This window comes from Musca domestica, unplaced genomic scaffold (assembly GCF_030504385.1).
Source record: "Musca domestica strain aabys unplaced genomic scaffold, Musca_domestica.polishedcontigs.V.1.1 110, whole genome shotgun sequence".
Lineage (NCBI taxonomy): Eukaryota > Metazoa > Arthropoda > Insecta > Diptera > Muscidae > Musca > Musca domestica.
The window spans coordinates 272858-300722 of record NW_026712134.1 but is presented as its reverse complement, the minus strand read 5'-3'; the positions used below and the strand labels follow the sequence as shown (position 1 = coordinate 300722).

General features: G+C 27.0%; 1 protein-coding gene across 1 annotated transcript in view; it reads left to right on the top strand.

Moving 5' to 3' along the window:
• Nucleotides 1-27865, top strand: part of LOC131807122 (uncharacterized) — a 397457-nt gene that overhangs the window by 219650 nt on the left and 149942 nt on the right. The window contains exon 2 of the mRNA XM_059132127.1: nt 14524-14649. Coding sequence (XP_058988110.1) covers nt 14524-14649 — 126 coding nt within the window. The remainder of the gene's footprint in view (nt 1-14523; nt 14650-27865) is intronic.

The following is a 27865-nucleotide window of genomic DNA, read 5'->3' as shown; positions in this document are numbered from 1 at the left end:
AATCCTTTGGAAAAATGTTATTCGAAGCTTGACTTAGTCGTGGATTTTGCAAAAATATTTTTTGAGGCCTAGCTAAGTCGTGGATTTTTCTAAAATATTTTTTTAGACCAAACCAAGTCATGGATTTTGAAATATTTTTTTCGAAGTCTAGACATGTGGATTTTTCTAAAATATTTTTTTGAGGTCTAGACATGTCGTGGCGTTATTAAAATATTTTTTTGAGGTCTAGACATGTCGTGGATTTTTCTAAAATATTTTTTGAGGTCTAGCTAAGTCATGGATTTTTTAAATATATTTTTGAGACCAAACCAAGACGTGGATTTTTTTTAAATATTTTTTCGAAGGCCAAGACAAGTCGTGTTTTTTAATTTGTTTTTTTTTTTCGAGGCTTAGCAAAGTCGTAGATTTTTCTAAAATATTTTTTGAGTCCTAGCCTAGTCAGAGTTTTTTTTTTCGAAATATATTTTTGAGGCTTAGATAAGTGGTAGAATTTTTTAAATATTTTTCTCAATCCCAAATCAAGGCGTGAATTATTCTGAAATATTTTTTTCGAGGCCTAGCTAAGTGTGGATTTTTCTTGAAATATTTTTTCGAAGCTTAGAAAAGTCGTGGATTCTTCTAGAATATTAGTTTGAGATCAAACCAATATTTTTTGAGTCCTAACCTAGTCAGAGTTTTTTTTTTTGTTTGTTGAGATATTTTTTGAGGCGGTAGAATTTTTTAAATATTTTTCTCAATGCCAAATCAAGGCGTGGATTATTCTAAAATATTTTTTCGAGGCCTAGCTAAGTTTGGATTTTTCTTGAAATATTTTTTGAAGCTTAGATAAGCCGTTGATTTTTTAAATTATTTTTTTTGAGGCTTGGATAAGTTGTGATTTTTTTTCTAAAATATTTTTTTGAGTGCTAGTCAGAGTATTTTACTGAATTATTTTTTTGAGGCGGTGGAATTTTTTAAATATTTTTTTCAATGCCAAATAAAGGCATGGATCATTCTAAAATATTTTTTTGGAGGAGGAGCTAAGAGTGGATTTTTTTTTTTTTGAAATATTTTTTCGAAGCTTAGATAAGTCGTGGATTCTTCTAGAATATTTTTTTTGAGATCAAACCAAGTCGTTAATTTTTTAAATATTTTTTGAGACCCATCTTAGTCAGGGATTTTTTAAAAATATTTATTTCTAGGCCTAGATAAACCGTGCAATTTTTAAAATATTTTTTTTGAAGCTTAAATAAGTCGTAGATTTCTTAAAATATTTTTATCGAAGCTTAAATAAGTCGTAGATTTCTTAAAATATTATTTTCTAGTCGTAGCTCAATTGGATTTTTTTTAAATTGTTTTTATTCAAGGCATAGATCGTGGATTTCTCTAAAATATTTTTTTTTGAGACCAAGCTTACTTGGGGATTTTTTGGAAATATTTTTTCGAGGCTTAGCAAAGTCGCAGATATCTCTAAAATAATTTTTTGAGAACTAGCCTATTCGAGGACTTTTTTGAAAATGTTTTTTTTTTTTTCAATGCGTAGATGGATCAATTTTTTTTTTTGAGGCTTAGATAATTCGTGGATTTTTCTAAAATATTTTTTTGAGTCCTAGCCTAGCCAGAAACATTTTTTGGGGCATAGATAAGTCGTGGAATTTTTAAAATATTTTTTTTTGTTTTTCAGTCGTAGTTTTTTGTGTATTTTTTGGAAATACATTTTCTAGGCTTAACTAAGCCGAGAATTTTTTCTAAAAAATTATTTCGAGGGTTAGATAAGTCATGGATTTTTAAAAATATTTTCTTTCGAGACCAAGCTTAGTTGGGATTTCTTGGAAATGTGAGACTTATATAAGTCACGAATTTTTCTAAAAAACTGTTTCAATGCCCTGAATAGTCAGGTTTTTTTGGAAATGGCCTTGAATTTGTTAAGTATTTTTTTTTTTTTTTAGAACAAACTAAGTGGTGTTGCTTTCTAAAATATTTTTGTCCAGACGTAGATAAGTCAAGAATTTTTTTGGAATATTTTTCTTAGGCTTATATAAGTTGTGAATTTTTTAAAATATTTTTTCAAAGCTTAGGTAAGTTGTGATTTTTTCTTAAAATATGTTTTTTGAGGTTTAGATAAGTCATAGACGATGGTCAAAACTTACCTAAGTCGTGGATTTTTTTTTATTTTTTTTTCGACGCCTAGCTAGTCGGGGAATTTTTATAAATATTTTTTCAAGACCTAACCATGTCGTCGATTTTGTAAAATATTTTTTTTAGTTTGGGTCCTATGAAAATATTTCTTTTGTAAAATATTTTTCTCGAGACCAAACCATGGATTTTTCTAAAATATATATTTTTTAGATTTTTTTTATTTAGGGTTTCTCCGATGTTAATTAAAATTATAAAAATATTTGGTTTTTGCAATCCTTTTTCATAGACCGAACATTGTCACTATATGTTTGTATGTTTACATTACGTTTGTATGTGTGTGTATTCAAATTGCTTACATCGTTCAATTGCCTAAACATATGTACGTAGGGATGTAAGAAACTTGTTATCTTTGTAACAAATGTTAGCCGGTTAAAATGTGAAAAATTGATACAATGTTGTGTGCGAGTGTGTGTGTGCGGGTGAGGATATGTCTATCTGTGTGCATATGGCTTGTTATGGCACACTTATTGTTTGGGGAAATTCTTGCAAATTCTGGTTTACACTTTCCCAAAGATAGCTTAACATATTTGTGGAAAAGTGAAATAAATTTCCGGTCATGTCAGGCAAATGACTTAATTAGGAATTGATTGTGGCAGTAGGGATGGAGGTCGTTTGTCCCTCATTGGGAAGTAAGATAAATTAATTGTTGTTGTGATTTCAAAATGCACTGAAAAATTAGAAAATTTCATGAAAGACATTAAATCGTATGACGTGAATGGGAAGATTAAAGGATGTCAATTTGTGCAACATATTCTTGGATTTTTAATCTTTAAATCAAAAAAGAAAAAAATAAATAAAATAAATAAATAAATAAATCTAAAATAAAACTAATTTTTCATCTAAGGTCCTTGAAAAACAATCCACGTTTGTCGAAGGTCCTTGAAAAACTAATTTTTGAAACAACCAATTTTTATCTAAGGTCCTTAAAAAACTATCCACGTTTTGTCGAAGGTCCTTGAAAAACTAATTTTTAAAAAATGCACGCCTCAATTAATCCTTGAAAAATTATTTTTTAAAAAATCCTTGGAAAAATATTCTTTAAAAAATTCACGCCTCAATTAATCCTTAAAAATTTTTTTCTTTAAAAAATCCACGCCACTATTAATCCTTGAAAAAATATTCTTTAAAAAATCCACGCCACAATTAATCCTTGAAAAAATATTCTTTAAAAAATCCACGCCATAATTAATCGTTGAAAAAATATTCTTTAAAAAATCCACGCCATAATTAATCGTTGAAAAAATATTCTTTAAAAAATCCACGCCACAATTAATCCTTAAAAAAATATTCTTTAAAAAATCCACACCACAATTAATCCTTGAAAAAATATTCTTTAAAAAATCCACGCCACAATTAATCCTTGAAAAAATATTCTTTAAAAAATCCACGCCTCAATTAATGCTTGAAAAAATATTCTTTAAAAAATCCACGCCTCAATTAATGCTTGAAAAAATATTCTTTAAAAAATCCACGCCTCAATTAATGCTTGAAAAAATATTCTTTAAAAAATCCACGCCACAATTAATGCTTGAAAAAATATTCTTTAAAAAATCCACGCCTCAATTAATGCTTGAAAAAATATTCTTTAAAAAATCCACGCCTCAATTAATGCTTGAAAAAATATTCTTTAAAAAATCCACGCCTCAATTAATGCTTGAAAAAATATTCTTTAAAAATCCACGCCTCAATTAATCAATGAAAAAATATTCTTTAAAAAATCCACGCCTCAATTAATGCTTGAAAAAATATTCTTTAAAAAATCCACGCCTCAATTAATGCTTGAAAAAATATTCTTTAAAAAATCCACGCCTCAATTAATGCTTGAAAAAATATTCTTTAAAAAATCCACGCCTCAATTAATGCTTGAAAAAATATTCTTTAAAAAATCCACGCCTCAATTAATGCTTGAAAAAATATTCTTTAAAAAATCCACGCCTCAATTAATGCTTGAAAAAATATTCTTTAAAAAATCCACGCCTCAATTAATGCTTGAAAAAATATTCTTTAAAAAATCCACGCCTCAATTAATGCTTGAAAAAATATTCTTTAAAAAATCCACGCCTCAATTAATGCTTGAAAAAATATTCTTTAAAAAATCCACGCCTCAATTAATGCTTGAAAAAATATTCTTTAAAAAATCCACGCCTCAATTAATGCTTGAAAAAATATTCTTTAAAAAATCCACGCCTCAATTAATGCTTGAAAAAATATTCTTTAAAAAATCCACGCCTCAATTAATGCTTGAAAAAATATCTTTAAAAAATCCACGCCTCAATTAATGCTTGAAAAAATATTCTTTAAAAAATCCCAGCCTCAATTAATGCTTGAAAAAATATTCTTTAAAAAATCCACGCCTCAATTAATCCTTGAAAAAATATTTTTAAAAAATCCACGCCTCAATTAATCCTTGAAAAAATATTTTTTAAAAAATCCACGCCTCAATTAATCCTTGAAAAAATATTTTTAAAAAATCCACGCCTCAATCCCTTTCATCCTTGAAAAAATATTTTTAAAAAATCCACGCCTCAATCCCTTTCATCCTTGAAAAAATATTTTTTAAAAAATCCACGCCTCAATCCCTTTCATCCTTGAAAAATATTTTTAAAAAATCCACGCCTCAATCCCTTTCATCCTTGAAAAAATATTTTTAAAAAATCCACGCCTCAATCCCTTTCATCCTTGAAAAAATATTTTTTAAAAAATCCACGCCTCAATCCCTTTCATCCTTGAAAAAATATTTTTAAAAAATCCACGCCTCAATCCCTTTCATCCTTGAAAAAATATTTTTTAAAAAAATCCACGCCTCAATCACTTTCATCCTTGAAAAAATATTTTTAAAAAATCCACGCCTCAATCCCTTTCATCCTTGAAAAAATATTTTTTAAAAAATCCACGCCTCAATCCCTTTCATCCTTGAAAAAATATTTTTTAAAAAATCCACGCCTCAATCCCTTTCATCCTTGAAAAAAATATTTTTTAAAAAATCCACGCCTCAATCCCTTTCATCCTTGAAAAAATATTTTTTAAAAAATCCACGCCTCAATCCCTTTCATCCTTGAAAAAATATTTTTAAAAAATCCACGCCTCAATCCCTTTCATCCTTGAAAAAATATTTTTTAAAAAATCCACGCCTCAATCCCTTTCATCCTTGAAAAAATATTTTTAAAAAATCCACGCCTCAATCCCTTCATCCTTGAAAAAATATTTTTAAAAAATCCACGCCTCAATCCCTTTCATCCTTGAAAAAATATTTTTTAAAAAATCCACGCCTCAATCCCTTTCATCCTTGAAAAAATATTTTTTAAAAAATCCACGCCTCAATCCCTTTCATCCTTGAAAAAATATTTTTTAAAAAATCCACGCCTCAATCCCTTTCATCCTTGAAAAAATATTTTTTAAAAAATCCACGCCTCAATCCCTTTCATCCTTGAAAAAAATATTTTTTAAAAAATCCACGCCTCAATCCCTTTCATCCTTGAAAAAATATTTTTAAAAAATCCACGCCTCAATCCCTTTCATCCTTGAAAAAATATTTTTTAAAAAATCCACGCCTCAATCCCTTTCATCCTTGAAAAAATATTTTTTAAAAAATCCACGCCTCATCCCTTTCATCCTTGAAAAAATATTTTTTAAAAAATCCACGCCTCAATCCCCTTCATCCTTGAAAAAATATTTTTTAAAAAATCCACGCCTCAATCCCTTTCATCCTTGAAAAAATATTTTTTAAAAAATCCACGCCTCAATCCCTTTCATCCTTGAAAAAATATTTTTAAAAAAATCCACGCCTGAATCCCTTTCATCCTTGAAAAAATATTTTTTAAAAAATCCACGCCTCAATCCCTTTCATCCTTGAAAAATATTTTTTAAAAAATCCCACGCCTCAATTAATCCTTGAAAAATATTTTTTAAAAAATCCACGCCTCAATTAATCCTTGAAAAAATATTTTTTAAAAAAATCCACGCCTCAATTAATCCTTGAAAAAGATTTTTTAAAAAATATCCACGCCTCAATTAATCCTTGAAAAATATTTTTTAAAAAATCCACGCCTCAATTAATCCTTGAAAAAATATTTTTTAAAAATCCACGCCTCAATTAATCCTTGAAAAAATATTTTTAAAAATCCACGCCTCAATTAATCCTTGAAAAAATATTTTTTAAAAAATCCACGCCTCAATTAATCCTTGAAAAAATATTTTTTAAAAAATCCACGCCTCAATCCCTTTCATCCTTGAAAAAATATTTTTTAAAAAATCCACGCCTCAATTAATCCTTGAAAAAATATTTTTTAAAAAATCCACGCCTCAATCCCTTTCATCCTTGAAAAAATATTTTTAAAAAATCCACGCCTCAATTAATCCTTGAAAAAATATTTTTTAAAAAATCCACGCCTCAATCCCTTTCATCCTTGAAAAAATATTTTTTAAAAAATCCACGCCTCAATCCCTTTCATCCTTGAAAAAATATTTTTAAAAAATCCACGCCTCAATTAATCCTTGAAAAATATTTTTTAAAAAATCCACGCCTCAATCCCTTTCATCCTTGAAAAAATATTTTTTAAAAAATCCACGCCTCAATTAATCCTTGAAAAAATATTTTTTAAAAAATCCACGCCTCAATCCCTTTCATCCTTGAAAAAATATTTTTAAAAAATCCACGCCTCAATTAATCCTTGAAAAAATATTTTTAAAAAATCCACGCCTCAATTAATCCTTGAAAAAATATTTTTTAAAAAATCCACGCCTCAATTAATCCTTGAAAAAATATTTTTAAAAAATCCACGCCTCAATCCCTTTCATCCTTGAAAAAATATTTTTTAAAAAATCCACGCCTCAATTAATCCTTGAAAAAATATTTTTTAAAAAATCCACGCCTCAATTAATCCTTGAAAAAATATTTTTTAAAAAATCCACGCCTCAATCCCTTTCATCCTTGAAAAAATATTTTTTAAAAAATCCACGCCTCAATTAATCCTTGAAAAATATTTTTAAAAAATCCACGCCTCAATTAATCCTTGAAAAAATATTTTTTAAAAAATCCACGCCTCAATTAATCCTTGAAAAAATATTTTTTAAAAAATCCACGCCTCAATTAATCCTTGAAAAAATATTTTTTAAAAAATCCACGCCTCAATTAATCCTTGAAAAAATATTTTTTAAAAAAATCCACGCCTCAATCCCTTTCATCCTTGAAAAAATATTTTTTAAAAAATCCACGCCTCAATTAATCCTTGAAAAAATATTTTTTAAAAAAATCCACGCCTCAATCCCTTTCATCCTTGAAAAAATATTTTTTAAAAAATCCACGCCTCAATCCCTTTCATCCTTGAAAAAATATTTTTTAAAAAATCCACGCCTCAATTAATCCTTGAAAAAATATTTTTTAAAAAATCCACGCCTCAATCCCTTTCATCCTTGAAAAAATATTTTTTAAAAAATCCACGCCTCAATTAATCCTTGAAAAAATATTTTTTAAAAAATCCACGCCTCAATCCCTTTCATCCTTGAAAAAATATTTTTTAAAAAATCCACGCCTCAATTAATCCTTGAAAAAATATTTTTTAAAAAATCCACGCCTCAATCCCTTTCATCCTTGAAAAAATATTTTTTAAAAATCCACGCCTCAATTAATCCTTGAAAAAATATTTTTTAAAAAATCCACGCCTCAATCCTCTTTCATCCTTGAAAAAATATTTTTTAAAAAATCCACGCCTCAATTAATCCTTGAAAAAATATTTTTTAAAAAATCCACGCCTCAATCTCTTTCATCCTTGAAAAAATATTTTTTAAAAAATCCACGCCTCAATTAATCCTTGAAAAAATATTTTTTAAAAAATCCACGCCTCAATCCCTTTCATCCTTGAAAAAATATTTTTTAAAAATCCACGCCTCAATTAATCCTTGAAAAAATATTTTTTAAAAAATCCACGCCTCAATCCCTTTCATCCTTGAAAAAATATTTTTTAAAAAATCCACGCCTCAATTAATCCTTGAAAAAATATTTTTTAAAAAATCCACGCCTCAATTAATCCTTGAAAAAATATTTTTTAAAAAATCCACGCCTCAATCCCTTTCATCCTTGAAAAAATATTTTTTAAAAATCCACGCCTCAATTAATCCTTGAAAAAATATTTTTTAAAAAATCCACGCCTCAATCCCTTTCATCCTTGAAAAAATATTTTTTAAAAAATCCACGCCTCAATTAATCCTTGAAAAAATATTTTTTAAAAAATCCACGCCTCAATCCCTTTCATCCTTGAAAAAATATTTTTTAAAAAATCCACGCCTCAATCCCTTTCATCCTTGAAAAAATATTTTTTAAAAAATCCACGCCTCAATTAATCCTTGAAAAAATATTTTTTAAAAAATCCACGCCTCAATCCCTTTCATCCTTGAAAAAATATTTTTTAAAAATCCACGCCTCAATTAATCCTTGAAAAAATATTTTTTAAAAAATCCACGCCTCAATCCCTTTCTTCCTTGAAAAAATATTTTTTAAAAAATCCACGCCTCAATCCCTTTCATCCTTGAAAAAATATTTTTTAAAAAATCCACGCCTCAATCCCTTTCATCCTTGAAAAAATATTTTTTAAAAAATCCACGCCTCAATCCCTTTCATCCTTGAAAAAATATTTTTTAAAAAATCCACGCCTCAATCCCTTTCACCCTTGAAAAAATATTTTTTACAAAATCCACGCCTCAATCCCTTTCATCCTTGAAAAATATTTTTTAAAAAATCCACGCCTCAATCCCTTTCATCCTTGAAAAATTATTTTTTAAAAAATCCACGCCTCAATCCCTTTCATCCTTGAAAAAATATTTTTTAAAAAATCCACGCCTCAATCCCTTTCATCCTTGAAAAAATATTTTTTAAAAAATCCACGCCTCAATCCCATTCATCCTTGAAAAAATATTTTTTAAAAAATCCACGAATCAATTAATCCTTGAAAAAATATTTTTTAAAAAATCCACGCCTCAATCCCTTTCATCCTTGAAAAAATATTTTTTAAAAAATCCACGCCTCAATCCCTTTCATCCTTGAAAAAATATTTTTTAAAAAATCCACGCCTCAATCCCTTTCATCCTTGAAAAAATATTTTTTAAAAAATCCACGCCTCAATCCCTTTCATCCTTGAAAAAATATTTTTTAAAAAATCCACGCCTCAATCCCTTTCATCCTTGAAAAAATATTTTTTAAAAAATCCACGCCTCAATCCCTTTCATCCTTGAAAAAATATTTTTTAAAAAATCCACGCCTCAATTAATCCTTGAAAAAATATTTTTTAAAAAATCCACGCCTCAATTAATCCTTGAAAAAATATTTTTTAAAAAATCCACGCCTCAATTAATCCTTGAAAAAATATTTTTTAAAAAATCCACGCCTCAATTAATGCTTGAAAAAATATTCTTTAAAAAATCCACGCCTCAATTAATCCTTGAAAAAATATTTTTTAAAAAATCCACGCCTCAATTAATCCTTGAAAAAATATTTTTTAAAAAATCCACGCCTCAATTAATCCTTGAAAAAATATTTTTTAAAAAATCCACGCCTCAATTAATCCTTGAAAAAATATTTTTTAAAAAATCCACGCCTCAATTAATCCTTGAAAAAATATTTTTTAAAAAATCCACGCCTCAATTAATGCTTGAAAAAATATTCTTTAAAAAATCCACGCCTCAATTAATCCTTGAAAAAATATTTTTTAAAAAATCCACGCCTCAATTAATCCTTGAAAAAATATTTTTTAAAAAATCCACGCCTCAATTAATCCTTGAAAAAATATTTTTTAAAAAATCCACGCCTCAATTAATCCTTGAAAAAATATTTTTTAAAAAATCCACGCCTCAATTAGTCCTTGAAAAAATATTTTTTAAAAAATCCACGCCTCAATTAATCCTTGAAAAAATATTTTTTAAAAAATCCACGCCTCAATTAATCCTTGAAAAAATATTTTTTAAAGAATCCACGCCTCAATTAATCCTTGAAAAAATATTTTTTAAAGAATCCACGCCTCAATTAATCCTTGAAAAAATATTTTTTAAAAAATCCACGCCTCAATTAATCCTTGAAAAAATATTTTTTAAAAAATCCACGCCTCAATTAATCCTTGAAAAAATATTTTTTAAAAAATCCACGCCTCAATTAATCCTTGAAAAAATATTTTTTAAAAAATCCACGTTTCCATTGATTCTTGAAAAAATATTCTTTAAAAACTCCTAGTTTCTGTTGATCCTTGAAAAATATTCTTTAAAAAATCCACGTTTCCATTGATCCTTGAAAAAATTATCTTTAAAAAATCCACGCCTCAATTTATCCTTGAAAAAATATTCTTTAAAAAATCCACGTTTCCATTGATTCTTAAAAAAATATTCTTTAAAAAATCCTAGTTTCTGTTGATCCTTGAAAAAATATTCTTTAAAAAATCCACGTTTTAGTTGATCCTTGAAAAAATATTCTTTAAAAAATCCACGTTTTAGTTGATCCTTGAAAAAATATTCTTTAAAAAATCCACGTTTTAGTTGATCCTTGAAAAAATATTCTTTAAAAAATCCACGCCTCAATTAGTCCTTGAAAAAATATTCTTTAAAAAATCCACGCCTCAATTAATCCTTGAAAAAATATTCTTTAAAAAATCCACGCCTCAATTAATCCTTGAAAAAATATTCTTTAAAAAATCCACGCCTTAATTAATCCTTAAAAAAATATTCTTTAAAAAATCCACTTCTCAATTAATCCTTAAAAAATATTCTTTAAAAAATCCACGCCTCAGTTAATCCTTGAAAAAATATTCTTTAAAAAATTCACGCCTCAAATTTTTTTTGGCAGGAATTTTGAGAGTCAAGTCTAACACTCAAGGTTCCTTTGAAAATATTGCCCCCTCGATAATTATCTTGATTGTCATTTTGGTAATTTCACATCATCCACCCATTGTCCTTGCAGAATATCCCTAACCTCAAATTACCCACCGGATCACTCAAGCCTTCCTTTCTGCATAATTACATTCAATATTCGCTACAACAAGGATAACAGCCGCAACCAAATTGAAGGATAATTATTTTGAATGAAGTGTGGTTGTTCGTGGTGGGCAACTCGAACGGGGTAGTTGTGTGGGTGCGTGTATGTGTGAGTGTTTTCCTAAGGAAGAACGACCGGAAGTATTTGTGGCCAAGGTGTTTGGAATAATAACAATTAATTGTTATTATCCTGGATGGTATACAAAGAAGCCTCTCGATAAGGGGGGAGAAAAATGTCTGAATATAGATAGGAAGGAGAGAATTTAAATAAAGGGATTTTTGAAATATTAGAAATGGGATTTTGCAAAACAAATAATAATAATAATAATAAAAAAAAATTAAAAATTAAATAAAAATAAAAAAATAAAATTAAGAAATAAATGAATAATATTAAAAAATATTTTAATTGAGACGAATATTCACAAAAAATGTGGGAGAAAAAGGTCTGGGGGGATTTTTCAAAAAAAAAAAAATAAATAAAATAAAATAAAAAATTAAATAACACTAAAAAATAAAATAAAGGAATCAAAGAATAATATTAAAAAATATTTTAATTGAGACGAATATTCAAAAAAAAAAAAAAAAAAAAAAAAAAAAAAAAATGTGGGAAAAAATGTCTGGGATTTTTCAAAAAAAAAAAAAAATAATTAATAAAAAAAAATTAAATAAAACTAAAAAATAAAATAATGAAATAAATGAATAATATTAAAAAATATTTTAAATAAGACGAATATTAAAAAACAAAATAAATAAATAAAAAATTAAATAAAACTAAAAAATAAAATAAAGAAATAAATGATGAAATAAATAAAGAAATGAATAATATTAAAAAAATATTTTAAATAAGACGAATATTCAAAAAAAAAAAAAAAAAAAAATGTGGCAGAAAATTTTTGAATAGGGATAGTATTTTTGATATATGGGTAAAAGGATTTTTCACAACAAAAATCAAATTAAGACGTTTTTTTATCCAAAAAAAAAAAAATAATATTAATAATACTAAAAATAATAAAAATAAAAAAAATTAAATAAAAATAAAAACTAAAATAAAGAAATAAATAAATTATATTAAAAAATATTTTTAATGAGACGAATTTTCAAAAAAAAAAAAAAAAAAAAAAAAAAAAAATGGGAGGAAAATGACTGGGGGGATTTTTCAAAAAAAAAAAAAAAAAAATAAATAAATAAATAAATAAACAAACAAATAAATAATTAAAATAAAAAATGAAAAAGAAAATAAAAATAAAAAATAAAAAAGAAAATAAAAAATAAAAAAATAAATAAATAAATAAATAATATTAAAAAATATTTTAAATAAGACGAATATTAAAAAAAAATAAATAAATAAAATGTGGGAGAAAAATGTCTGAATAGGGATAGGATTTTTGATATATAATAATAATAATAATAATAATAATAATAATAATAATAATAATAATAATAATAATAATAATAATAATAATAATAATAATAATAATAATAATAATAATAATAATAATAATAATAAAAATAAAAAATTAAATAAAAATAAAATAAAGAAATAAATGAATAATATTAAAAAATATATTAATTAAAACAAATATTCAAAAAAAAAAAAATGTGGGAGAAATATGTCTGGGGGATTTTTAAAAAAAATAATAAATAAATGAATATCTAAAATAAAAAAATATATAATAATAAAATTAAGAAATAAATGAAATAAAATAAAATAAAATGTGGGAGAAAAATGTCTGAATAGTATAGGATTTTTGATATACGGGTAAAGGCATTTTTCACAAAAAAAAAATTAAATTAAGACGATTTTTTTTCAAAAAAAAAAAATAAAATAAAAAAAAATAAATAATAATAATAATAATAAATAAATAATAATAATAATAAAAATAAAAAATATTTTAAATAAAACGAATATTAAAAAAAATAGGTAAAAATGTCGGAATAGGGATTGGATTTTTGAAATGCGAATAAAAAGATTTTTCACAAAAAAATTAAATCAAGACGATTTTTTTAAACAAATTGGAATTTTGGAAAAATATGTATTAAAAAAGTGCTAAAAAAAAATTTTTAAAAATTTTGTTATCGTGGTTTTTCCTAATTTTATCGAGGCCTATCTATGTTGTGGATTTTTAAATATATATATTTTTTTAATTTTTCGGTGTTTATTTTTACAATGCCTAAAACGAATTTTCAAAAAAAAAAATTATAATAATAAATAAAAATATTAAAATATTTTTAAGGTCTTTCCATACCGTCGTTGATTTAAAAAAAATATTTTTTTTCCTACCCATGTCGGATCCATAAAAATTTTATAATTCATGGTTGAATTAAAAGACTGCTGTCATTTCTAAGCCACTTGTCCGATAGCTATTAAAATTATTCCAGTAACAGCTCATTATATTGTTTATAGCCGTACAAAAGCTTTTTGGTGAGAATTTTCTAGAAAAAAGTTATTCGTGATAGAGGATTCAAGTGTGATTTTTTTTTAAATTTGGTTGGAAAACCACAAGTGGCTATCGTAACAGCACTCCAGCATTTAAATGTGAATAAATTTTTTTTGAGTCTCGTAGCATCGCTCGTTATCGTGATGCTGGAAGGGTAGCCCGACGTCAAGGAAGTGAAAGTGGATGGAAGAAAACAGCAAATCAGCAGAAATGGTTCGAAAAGTAAAGAAGCGACTTGATCGAAACCCGCATCGCAGTGGCCGAAAGTGGTGAACTGCCGAATTTGCATTTTAGCCGTAGACCTTGGACATTCCAACAGGACTCAGCAGCATCGCACTCAGTCCGCGCCACCCAAGAATGATTTCAAAATGACGATCCTCGCTTCAGTTCCAGAGCACAATGGTCACGAAAATCTCCGGATACCAATTCGTTGGACTATTGAGTCTGGAGTATTTTTTTGAAAGCAAGGTTGGCACTAAAAAATACGAAAGTGTCGATCACCTCAAGCAAGCGCTTCGCCAGGAATGGGCCAAAATACCGCAGAGCAACATTCAGGCAGCGTTTGACGGTTTTATTGACCGTTTGAAGGCCATAATTCGTGCCAAAAGTTACCAATTCGAACAAATCTAAACTTATTCTAAAATGTGATGCTATTTCCGGCATTTTTGGCTTTCATTCAATAAAATTAAAACAAATGTAGAAAATATGGCGTAGGACTGTGTTGCAGTTTTTCCATCACTCAATGTATATATTGTGAATTTTGAATTTTTTTTTAAATAATTTAAATATATTTTTGAAGTTGGAGAAAATTAATTCTGAAAAATATCTAAATTCTGGAAATCGAAGATACCAACCGTTTCATGTATTTTTGTTTTTTCTCTCCTTTTCATTACAGTCGAAACCGAAGATCCCGAATTCACGGATGTCATCGATAATATCACAGTACCTGCCGGTAGAAATATTAAATTAGCCTGTTCTGTTAAAAATCTCGGCTCATACAAGGTAAGATTTCACTCAATATGCGAAATTTTTTTTTTTTTTGCTAAATATACAAAAAAAAAAAAATTGGGAATGAAGAAAATATGCAAAGATTTCAATAAAATTGTACCTATAAAAATCAGTATACGAGTTTCAAATATAAATGATTATAATATAAGGAATATAAGGTCGGGACCTTCAAGGAGCCATTTTTTAGGCTCATCAGACTCTTGTTTCGTTTGAAATATATTTTGGGGTTCACAGGAGCCTGGATTTTTTGGGATATATTTTTAAAGTTCATTGAACTTTTGATACTTCAAAGATAATATTTCAGCCTTTTTCTGGGTAAACAATTTTCGTGATAATCCGGATCCCCATAAAATTTGGAGGATTCTGGATTTTTTCTAGGGTTTTAAAATATATTTTTCCTGGATTTTTTTTCAATGTATTTTTGAAAGTTTGTAAACAATCGTGGATTATACAAAAATAATTTTTATGGTCTTTCAAAGTCAAGGATATTTTTGAAAAATATTTTTTAGGAGGCCTATCTATGCTGTGGAGTTTTTAAAATACGATGCCTACATATATCAAGAATTAAGAAAACTTCGATGGGCCATCTTGTTCAAGGCCTACCCATGTCAAGAATTAAAAAGAAGTTTTTGGACCGACCTATATTATTTTTCAGGTCAGTTCATGTCGTAGATTTTACTAATTTTTTTCAGGCCATTTCATTTTGTTGATTTGAAAAAAGAAATTTTTTTTCAACGTACATTCATGGCGAGAATTCCACTAAAAAATAATTTTTAACTTTTTAAAAAATTGTAAGTTTAAAATTTTTTTTAATTTTTTTTTTTTCAGAGAATAAACAAACGTGTGTTTTTTAAATATTGTTTCAAATAATAAATAAACTTAGATTAAAAAAAATTGGAGAATAAGTAAACTTAGATTTTAAAAAACGTTTTTTTTTTTTAAATAAATAAACTTGGATTAAATTAATTAATGGATTAAAATAATAATATTTCAAAAAATAAACAAACGAGAATTTTTTTAAAAAAATATTTTGTCGAAGAATAAGCAAACGTGGATTTTTAAAAAATATTTTTTCGAAAAGTATACAAACGTGAATTTTTAAAAACATATTTTTCAAATGAACCCACTAACGTGGATTATTAAAAAATATTTTTCCAAGAATAAACAAACGTGGATTTTTTAAAAAAATATTTTTCCAAGAATAAACAAACGTGGATTTTTTAAAAAAATATTTTTCCAAGAATAAACAAACGTGGATTTTTTAAAAAAATATTTTTCCAACAATAAACAAACGTGGATTTTTTAAAAAAATATTTTTCCAAGAATAAACAAACGTGGATTTTTTAAAAAATATTTTTCCAAGAATAAACAAACGTGGATTTTTTAAAAAAATATTTTTCCAAGAATAAACAAACGTGGATTTTTTAAAAAAATATTTTTCCAAGAATAAACAAACGTGGATTTTTTAAAAAAATATTTTTCCAAGAATAAACAAACGTGGATTTTTTAAAAAATTATTTTTCAAATGAATCCACGAACGTGAATTTTTTTTTTAATTATTTTTCAAATAAATCTACAACTTCATTTATTTTAAAATTAATATTTTACAAATCCACAAACGTTGATTTTTCAAATTTATTTTTCAAATGAATCCACGAACGTGAATTTTTTTTTTAATTATTTTTCAAATAAATCTACAACTTCATTTATTTTAAAATTAATATTTTACAAATCCACAAACGTTGATTTTTCAAATTTATTTTTCAAATGAATCCACAGACTTGGACTATTTTAAAATTAATTTTTTATGAATCCACAAACGTTGATTTTTAAAAAAAAATAATTTTTTGTGAATCCACAAACATTGATGTTTTTTTTTTTAAATTATTTTTCAAATGAATCCACAGACTTGGAATATTTTAAAATTAATTTTTCTATGAATCTACATTTTTTTATTAATTTTTTAAAAAAATCCACAAACGCGAATTTTTTAAAAATATTATTTTCAAAGAATTCATAATTTTTTAACGAAGTCATATTTTTTCACTGGACCACTTAAAGAATATTTTTCAAGGACCACTTTGACCTGTATTTACTGAAAAATATTTTTTGTAGGTCATCTAAATATGGATTTATTAAAAAGATATTTTTTCATTGGAGACCTGGACTTGGATTTTTTTAAAATGTTTTTTGGGCCATCTGTATGTGCATTTATAAAAAAAAAAAAAATATTTTCAATGAAACAGCTGGCCGTGGATTTATCAAAAATACTATTTTTTAACGAATCCACTAACATGGAATTATTACAAAATAAATTTTTTGATAGACCACATTGATGTTGATATTTTAAAGAATATTTTTTGAAGGACCACTTTGACCTGAATTTATTAAAAGATTTATTAAAAAATATATTTTTTTCATGATCCACTTGGAATGAAAGCCAACTGAATGGGAATTTATTAAAAACACATTTTCTTCATGAACCAGCTGGCCACGGATTTATTAAAAAATATTTTTTCATAGAGGTCCTGGACGTGGCTTTATTGAAAAAATATTTTTTCATGGATCACCTGGACGAGGATTTATTGAAAAAATATTATTTTTAACGAATCCACAAAACCACCTGGATGTTGATATTTTAAAGAATAATCTTTGAAGGACCACTTTGACCAGAATTTATTGAAATATATGTTTTTGTAGGCCATATGTATGTGAATTTATTAAAAAAATATTTTTCCATGGACCACTTGGACGTGGATTTTTTAAAAAATAATTTGTAGGCCATCTGTTTGTGCATTTATTGAAAAAATATTTTTTCATGAATCAACTTGCCGTGGATTTTTTAAATTAATATTTAAATGGATTTTTTTTATGTTTTTTGTTGGCACATTGGTACATTAACTAAAAAAAATATTATTTTATGGACCAGCTGAACGGGGATTTATTAAAAAAAAAAACATATTTTTTTTAATGGACCACCTGGACGTGGATTTATGAGAAATATGTTTTTGTAGGTTTTCATGGACCTTTTTTTCATGGACCTATTTATTGGATTTTTTTATTTATTTTTTTTATGGACGTGAAATTATTGAAAAATATGTTTTTGTAGGCCATCTGTATGTGGATTTATTGAAAATATTTTTTAATGAACCACCTGGACGTGGATTTATAGGAAAATATTTTTTTTTATGAACCACCTGAACGTGGATTTTTTGAATAATATTTTTTCATGGGCCACCTGGGCGTGGATTTATTGAAAAATATTTTTTCATGGACCACCTGGACTTGGATGTATTGAAAGATATTTCTTGTAGGCCATCTGAATGTAGATTTATTAAAAAAAAAATATTTTTTTCATGGACCACCTAGATGTAAATATATTGAAAATATTTTTCATGGACCAGCTGAAGGTGGATGTATTGAAAAATATGTTTTTGTAGGCTATCTGTATGTGGATTTATTGAAAATATTTTTTTTTTATGAACCACCTGGACGTGGATTTATAGAAAAATATTTTTTTTTTATGAACCACCTGAACGTGGATTTTTTGAAAAATATTTTTCCATGGACCACCTGGACGTGGATTTATTGAAAAATATTTTTTCATGGACCATCTGGACGTGGATGTATTGAAAGATATTTCTTGTAGGCCATCTGAATGTAGATTTATTAAAAAAAAATATTTTTTTCTTGGACCACCTAGATGTGAATATATTGAAAATATTTTTCATGGACCAGCTGAAGGTGGATTTATTGAAAAATATGTTTTTGTAGGCCATCTGTATGTGGATTTATTGAAAATATTTTTTTTTATGAACCACCTGGACGTGGATTTATAGAAAAATATTTTTTTTTTATGAACCACCTGAACGTGGATTTTTTGAAAAATATTTTTCCATGGACCACTTGGACGTGGATTTATTGAAAAATATTTTTTCATGGACCAACTGGACGTGGATGTATTGAAAGATATTTCTTGTAGGCTCATCTGAATGTAGATTTATTAAAAAAAATTTTTTTTTCATGGACCACCTAGATGTGAATATATTGAAAATATTTTTCATGGTCCATCTGAAGGTGGATGTATTGAAAAATATTTTTTGTAGGCCATTTGACTGTGGATTTATTGAAAAATATTTTTTCATAGGCCACCTGGACTTGGATTTCTTTTATATATTTTTATAGGCCATCTGTATGTGTATTTATTATTTTTTTTTTCATGGACCACCTGGACGTGGATTTATTGAAAAATATTTTCAACGAACCAACTAAAAAAGGGATTTATTAAAAAATATTCTTTTCATGGAACACCGACGTGGATTTGTTGAAAAATATTTTTTGTAGACCATCTAAATGTAGTTTTTTTTTTTAAATATATTTTTTCATGGACAACCTGGACGTGGATTGATTTAAAAAAAATTGTAGGCCATCTATATGTGAATTAATAAAAGCAATAATTTTTCATGAACAACTTGGACGTGGATTTATTGAAAAATATGTTTTTGTAGACCATCTGTATGTGTATTAAAAATATTTTTTCATAAACCACCTGGACGAGGTTTTATTAAAAAAATATTTTTTGTAGGCCATCTAAATGTTGATTTATTAAAAAAATATTTTTGTAGGCCATCTATATGTGAATCTATTAAAAAATAATTTTTCATAGACCACCAGGATTTGGATTTATTAAAAAAATCTTTTTTTCATGGACCACCTGGACGTGGATTTTTTTAAAAATATGTGTTTATAGGCCATCTTTATGTGAATTTATTAAAAAAAATATTTTTTCATGGACCACCTGGACGTAGATTTATTGAAAATACTTTTTCAAGGACCAGCTGAACGTGGATGTATTGGAAAATATTTTTTGTAGGCCATCAGTATGTGAATTTATTAACAAAATGTATTTTCATGGACCAATTGGCCGTGGATTTATTAAAAAAATATTTTTCATTGACCAGCTGAACGTGGATGCATTGAAAAATATGTTTTTGTAGGCCATCTGTATGTGGATTTATTGAAAATATTTTTTTATGGACCACCTGGGCGTGAATTTATTGAAAAATATTTTTTCATGGACCACCTGAACGTGGATGTATTGAAAGATATTTCTTGTAGGCCATGTGAATGCAGATTTATTAAAAAAATGTTTTTTTCATGGACCACCTAGATGTGAATATATTGAAAATATTCTTCATGGACCAGCTGAAGGTGGATGTATTGAAAAATATTTTTTGTAGGCCATTTGACTGTGGATTTATTGAAAAATATTTTTTCATAGGCCACCTGGACTTGGATTTTTTTAAATATTTTTATAGGCCATCTGTATGTGTATATATTATTTTTTTTTTCATGGACCACCTGGACGTGGATTTATTGAAAAATATTTTCAACGAACCAACTGAACATGGATTTATTAAAAAAATATTCTTTTCATGGAACACCGACGTGGATTTGTTGAAAAATATTTTTTGTAGACCATCTAAATGTAGTTTTTTTTTTTAAATATATTTTTTCATGGACAACTTGGACGTGGATTGATTTAAAAAAAATTATAGGCCATCTATATGTGAATTTATTAAAGCAATAATTTTTCATGGACAACTTGGACGTGGATTTATTGAAAAATATGTTTTTGTAGACCTTCTGTATGTGCATTTATTAAAAAATAATATTTTTTTTTTTCATGGACACCGGGACGTGATTTTATTAAAAAATATTTTTTAAGCCATCTGTATGTGCATTTATTAAAAAAATAATTTCAAAACCAACCTGGACGTGAATTTATTAAAAAAATATTTTTAGGCCATCTGTATGTGCATTTATTAAAAAAAAATATTTTTTTTTTCATGGACACCTGGACGTGATTTTATTAAAAAAATTATATTTTTCATGGACCACCTGGACATGGATTTATTGAAAATACTTTTTGTAGGCTATCTGTATGTGTATTAAAAAATATTTTTTCATAAACCACCTGGACGTGGTTTTATTAAAAAAATATTTTTTGTAGGCCATCTAAATGTGGATTTATTAAAAAAAAAGTTTTGTATGCCATCTATATGTGAATCTATTAAAAAAATAATTTTTCATAGATCACCAGGACTTAATTTATTACAAAAATCTTTTTTTCATGGACCACCTGGACGTGGATTTTTTTAAAAATATGTGTTTGTAGGCCATCTTTATGTGAATTTATAAAAAAAAAATATTTTTCATGGACCATTTGGACGTGGATTTATTGAAAATACTTTTTCATGGACCAGCTGAACGTGGATGTATTGAAAAATATTTTTTGTAGGCCATAAGTATGTGAATTTATTAACAAAATGTATTTTCATGGACCAATTCGCCGTGGATTTATTAAAAAAATATTTTTCGTGGACCGCCGGGACGGGGATTTATTGAATTTATTTATTTTTCATAAACCAAATGCCCTTGGATTTATTGAAAAATATTTTTTCATGGACCTATTTATTGGATTTATTAAAAAATATATTTTTCATGGGCCACTTTGACGTGGAATTATTGAAAAATATTTTTGTAGGCCAGCTAAATGTGGATTTATTAAAAAAATCTTTTTTTCATGGACCACCTGGACGTGGGTTTATTGAAAAATATTTTTTCATGAACCACCTGGACGTGGATTTATAGAAAAATATTTTTAGTGGACCACCTGAACGTGGATTTATTAAAAAATATTTTTCCATTGGCCAACTGGCCAACCATTTGACTGTGGATTTATTGAAAAAATTTTTTCATAGGCCACCTGGACTTGGATTTTTTTTATATATATTTTTATAGGCCATCTGTATGTGTATTTATTAATTTTTTTTCCATGGACCACCTGGACGTGGATTTATTGAAAAATATTTTCAACGAACCAACTAAAAAAGGGATTTATTAAAAAAATATTCTTTTCATGGAACACCGACGTGGATTTGTTGAAATATATTTTTTGTAGACCATCTAAATGTAGTTTTTTTTTTTTTAAATATATTTTTTCATGGACAACCTGGACGTGGATTGATTTAAAAAAAAATTGTAGGCCATCTATATGTGAATTAATAAAAGCAATAATTTTTCATGAACAACTTGGACGTGGATTTATTGAAAAATATGTTTTTGTAGACCATCTGTATGTGCATTTATTAAAAAAAATATGTTTTTTCATGGACACATGGACGTGATTTTATTAAAAAAATATTTTTTAAGTCATCTGTATGTGCATTTATTAAAAAAATAATTTTTCAAACACAACCTGGACATGGATTTATTAAAAAAATGTTGTAGGCCATCTGCATGTGAATTTATTAAAAAAAAAGTTTTTTTTTTCAAAAACAACCTGGACGTGGATTTATTAAAAAAATATTTTTTAGGCCATCTGTATGTGCATTTATTAAAAAAAATATTTTTTTTCGTGGACACCTGGACGTGATTTTATTACAAAAATTATATTTTTCATGGACCACCTGGACATGGATTTATTGAAAATACTTTTTGTAGGCCATCTGTATGTGTATTAAAAAATATTTTTTCATAAACTACCTGGACGTGGTTTTATTAAAAAAATATTTTTTGTATGCCATCTATATGTGAATCTATTAAAAAAATAATTTTTCACCAGGACTTTAATTTATTAAAAAAATCTTTTTTTCATGGACCACCTGCACGTGGATTTTTTTAAAAATATGTGTTTGTAGGCCATCTTTATGTGAATTTATTAAACAAAATATTTTTTCATGGACCGCCTGGACCTGGATTTATTGAAAATACTTTTTCATGGACCAGCTGAACGTGGATGTATTGAAAAATATTTTTTGTAGGCCATAAGTATGTGAATTTATTAATAAAATGTATTTTCATGGACCAATTGGCCGTGGATTTATTAAAAAAATATTTTTCATGGACCGCCGGGACGGGGTCCATTTATTTATTTTTCATAAACCAAATGCCCTTGGATTTATTGAAAAATATTTTTTCGTGGACCTATTTATTGGATTTATTAAAAAATATATTTTTCATGGGCCACTTGGACGTGGAATTATTGAAAAATATTTTTGTAGGCCATCTAAATTTGGATTTATTAAAAAATATTTGTTCATGAATCATCTGGATGTGATTTATTGAAGAAGAAATTTTCTTGCGCCATCCGGATGATGATTTATTGAAAAATATGTTTTTGTAGGCCATTGTATGTGAATTTATTAAAAAAATATTTTTTCATTGACCGCCTGGACGTGGATATATTAAAAAATATATTTTTTTCATGGACAACCTGAACGTGGATTTATTAAATAAATATTTTAATGGATTTTTTTTAAATTTTTTGTTGGCCATATTTATGTACATTAACTAAACAAATATTATTTCATGGACCATCTGGACGTGGATTTATTAAAAAAATATTTTTTGTTGGCCACCTGTATGTGGATTTATTGAAAATATTTTTTCATGCACTACCTGGACGTGGATTTATAGGAAAATATTTTTTTATGAACCGCCTGGACGGGGATTTATAGAAAAATATTTTTTAATGGACCACCTGAACGTGGATTTTTTGAAAAATATTTTTCCATGGACCACCTGGACGTGGATGTATTGAAAGATATTTCTTGTAGGCCATCTGAATGTAGATTTATTAAAAAAAATATTTTTTCATGGACCACCTAGATGTGAATATATTGAAAATATTTTTCATGGACCAGCTAAAGGTGGATGTATTGAAAAATATTTTTTGTAGGCCATTTGACTGCAGATTTATTGAAAAATATTTTTTCATAGGCCACCTGGACTTGGATTTTTTTTATATATTTTTATAGGCCATCTGTATGTGTATTTATTCATTTTTTTTTTTCATGGACCACCTGGACGTGGATTTATTGAAAAATATTTTCAACGAACCAACTGAACATGGATTTATTAAAAAAATATTCTTTTCATGGAACACCGACGTGGATTTGTTGAAAAATATTTTTTGTAGACTATCTAAATGTAGCTTTATTTTTTTTTAAATATATTTTTTCATGGACAACCTGGACGTGGATTGATTTAAAAAAAATTGTAGGCCATCTATATGTGAATTTATCAAAGCAATAATTTTTCATGGACAACTTGGACGTGGATTTATTGAAAAATATGTTTTTGTAGACCATCTGTATGTGCATTTATTAAAAAAAAATATATATTTTTTTTTTCATGGACACCTGGACGTGATTTTATTAAAAAATATTTTTAAAGCCATCTGTATGTGCATTTATTAAAAAATGGACAACCTGGACGTGGATTTATTAAAAAAAAAATATTTTTTAGGCCATCTGTATATGCATTTATTAAAAAAATATTTTTAGGCCATCTGTATGTGCATTTATTAACAAAAATATTTTTTTCATGGACGTGATTTTATTAAAAAAATTATATTTTTCATGGACCACCTGGACATGGATTTATTGAAAATACTTTTTGTAGGCCATCTGTATGTATATTAAAAAAATATTTTTTCATAAACCACCTGGGCGTTGTTTTATTAAACAAATATTTTTTGTAGGCCATCTAAATGTGGATTTATTAAAAAAATATTTTTTGTAGGCCATCTAAATGTGAATCTATTAAAAAATAATTTTTCATAGACCACCAGGATTTGGATTTATTAAAAAAATCTTTTTTTCATGGACCACCTGGACGTGAATTTTTTTTAAAAATATGTGTTTGTAGGCCATCTTTATGTGAATTTATTAAAAAAAATATTTTTTCATGGACCACCTGGACGTGGATTTATTGAAAATACTTTTTCATGGACCAGCTGAACGTGGATGTATTGAAAAATATTTTTTGTAGGCCATAAGTATGTGAATTTATTAACAAAAAAATATTTTTCATGAACCACCTGGACTTGGATTTATTGAAAAATATTCATGGACCTATTTATTAGATTTATTGAATAATATTTATTTTCATGGACCACCTGGACGTGGATTTATTCAAAAAATATTTTTTCACGAACCACAAGGACGTGAATTTATTGAAAAATATTTTTGTAGGCCATCTAAATTAGGATTTATTGAAAATATTTTTTCATGATCCACCTGGACGTGGATTTATAGAAAAATATTTTTTCATAGATCAACTGGCCGTGGTATTGTTACAAAAATATTTTTTTAATGACCACCTGTACGTGGATTTATTAAAAAAATATTTTTTGTAGAGCATCTGTATGTGGATTTATTAAATTTTTTTTTCATGGGCCAACTAGATGTGAATATATTGAAAATATTTTTCATGGACCAGTTGAACGTAGATGTATTGAAAAATATTTTTCCATTGACCACCTGATTTATTAAAAAAATATTTTTTTAGACCATCTGTATGTGCATGTATTTTTTTAAAAAATGATTTTTTCGTGCACAACCTGAACGTGGATTTATAGAAAAATATTTTTCATGGACCACCTGGATGTGGATTTATTAAAAAAAAATATTTTTTGTAGGCCACCTGGACGTGGATTTATTGAGAAATATTCATGGACCTATTTATTAGATTTATTGAATAATATTTTTTTCATGGACCACTTGGAAGTGGATTTATTGAAAATATTTTTTCATGGACCAGCTGAACGTGGATGTATTGAAAAATATTTTTTGTAGGCCATCTGTATGTGCATTTATTAAAAAAAATATGTTTTCGTGGACCACCTGGACGTGGATTTATAGAAAAATATTTTTAATGGACCACCTGAACGTGAATTTATTAAAAAATATTTTTCCATGGACCAACTGGCCATGGATTTAATAAAAAATATTTTTTGTAGACCATCTGTATGTGTATTTATTAAAAAAATATTTTTTCATGGACCACCTGGATGTGGATTTATTAAAAAATATTGTTCCTTGGAAATGTTCTTGATTTTTCTGATTTTTATAAAGGCTTAAGCAATATTGTGATTTTTTTTTTTTGTTCAAAAATTACAAAATTATCCCCTCCGCCCAGATATGGTGCCTAAAGTGATTTTGACCACAGAAAGAAGTCAACTTTGTTAAAAATGAATTGTTTAATTAACAAAGGCTAACAAGATAATGCCAGTCATTTCAGATTTTCATTTTTCACTCACACACACACACACACACACACTAACACATGGCTTCAATTTCGTAGAGCAAAGAGCATATCGGTAAATATTATCGAAAATTGAGAAATCCAAATATATATGTACCTATGTATGTGTGAGAGTGTGTCTGTGTGTGTGGATGTATTGATGCACTGGCTGTGTAAACTTTGTATCGTTTCCTACCAAATATGCAAAAGATAAATGATTTTAACACAACAAACACACACGCACATACATAGACTGCTGTAGCAGATCCAATAGCACACACACACACAAAAGATTCATATTTATGTGTGTAAATGTGTCTGTGCAACATATGTCTGATTTTTTTGTGTAGTGTGTGTGTGCATGCACTTGTGTAAATATCAACATTGCATTTCATATTGCAACTAACATTTGACCACACACACACACACAACCGTAAAGAATATCAAATATTTTATGCCAGAACATTTTTAAGATTTTATGTCTGCAGGTGGGGAAATGCATGAATAGTTAAGATATTTTGTAAAACGAAGACAAAAATAAATTGCAAATTTAAACATGAATTTTGTAAGCCGACATTAGGTGAAGGCTTGTCAAAGGCAGAATTTTTAAAATAATAAAAAAATAAAACAAAATATTTATTTTAAGAAATGCACTTCGTGTGTAATCTTCCAGAAAGAAAATTCATAAATTACCCGTTTTTCAAATACCTAAAAAAAATATTTTTTAAAATTATCGGATCTTATCTGATCCTTGAAAAAATTATTTAAAAAAAAAATATTCTCTTTTGGTAGCTATTAAAAAAAATAAAATTTCTCAAATTTGATATTTTTTTGCAAATAAAATAATTATTCAAAAATCCTTGGGTAGCTTTTTTTTAAAAAAAGGAGGATTTTAAAAATAAAAAAAAATTCAGGAGTTGGCCAAAATTCTTTTAAAAAATCCACGTTAGAAGGCCTTCAGGAATTGGCCAAAATTCTTTTAAAAAATCTACGTTTGAAGACCTTCAGGAATTGGCCAAAATTCTTTTAAAAATCCACGTTTGAAGGCCTTCAGGAATTGGCCAAAATTCTTTTTAAAAAAATCCACGTTTGAAGGCCTTCAGGAGTTGGCCAAAATTCTTTTAAAAAATCCACGTTTGAAGGACTCCAGGAGCTGGCAGAAATTCTTTTAAAAAATCCACGTTTGAAGGACTTCAGGAGCTGGCAAAAATTCCTTTAAAAAACCGACGTTTGAAGGACTTCAGGAGCTGATAAAAATTCTTTTAAAAAATCCACTTTTGAAGGACTTTAGCAGCTGGCAAAAATTCTTTTAAAAAATCCACGTTTGGAGGACTTCAGGAGCTGGCGAAAATTCTTTTAAAAAATCCACGTTTGAAGGACTCCAGGAGCTGGCCAAAATTCTTTTAAAAAATCCACTTTTGAAGGACTTTAGCAGCTGGCAAAAATTCTTTTAAAAAATCCACGTTTGGAGGACTTCAGGAGCTGGCAAAAAATCTTTTAAAAAATCCACGTTTGAAGGACTGCAGGAGCTGGCAAAAATTCTTATAAAAAATCTGGGTTTGAAAAACTTCAGGAGCTGGGAAAAATTCTTTTAAAAAGTCCACGTTTGAAGGACTTCAAGAGCTGGAAAAAATTCTTTTAAAAAATCCACGTTTGAAAGACTTCAGGAGATGGCACAAATTCTTTTAAAAAGTCCACGTTTGAAGGATTTCAGGAGCTGGAAAAAATTCTTTTAAAAAATCCACGTTTGAGTGACTTCAGGAGATGGAAAAAATTCTTTTAAAAAATCCACGTTTGAAGGACTTCAGGAGCTGATAAAAATTCTTTTAAAAAGGACTTCAGGAGCTGGCAAAAATCCTTTAAAAAATCCACGTTTGAAGGACTTCAGCAGCTCGCAAAAATTCTTTTAAAAATCCACGTTTTAAGAAATCTCCAAAATTCTTTTTAAAATCCACGTTTAAATTATTTCTAGAAGTCTCCAAATTCTTAAAAATAAATCGATGTTAAAAAGGTTTCTAGAAGTCTCCAAAATTCTTACGAAAAATCCTCAGTAACAAGGTTTCTAAAAGTCTCCGAAACTCTTTAAAATATGGTTCCATGATTAAATAACTTTTAGAAGTCTCCAAAATTCTTTAAAA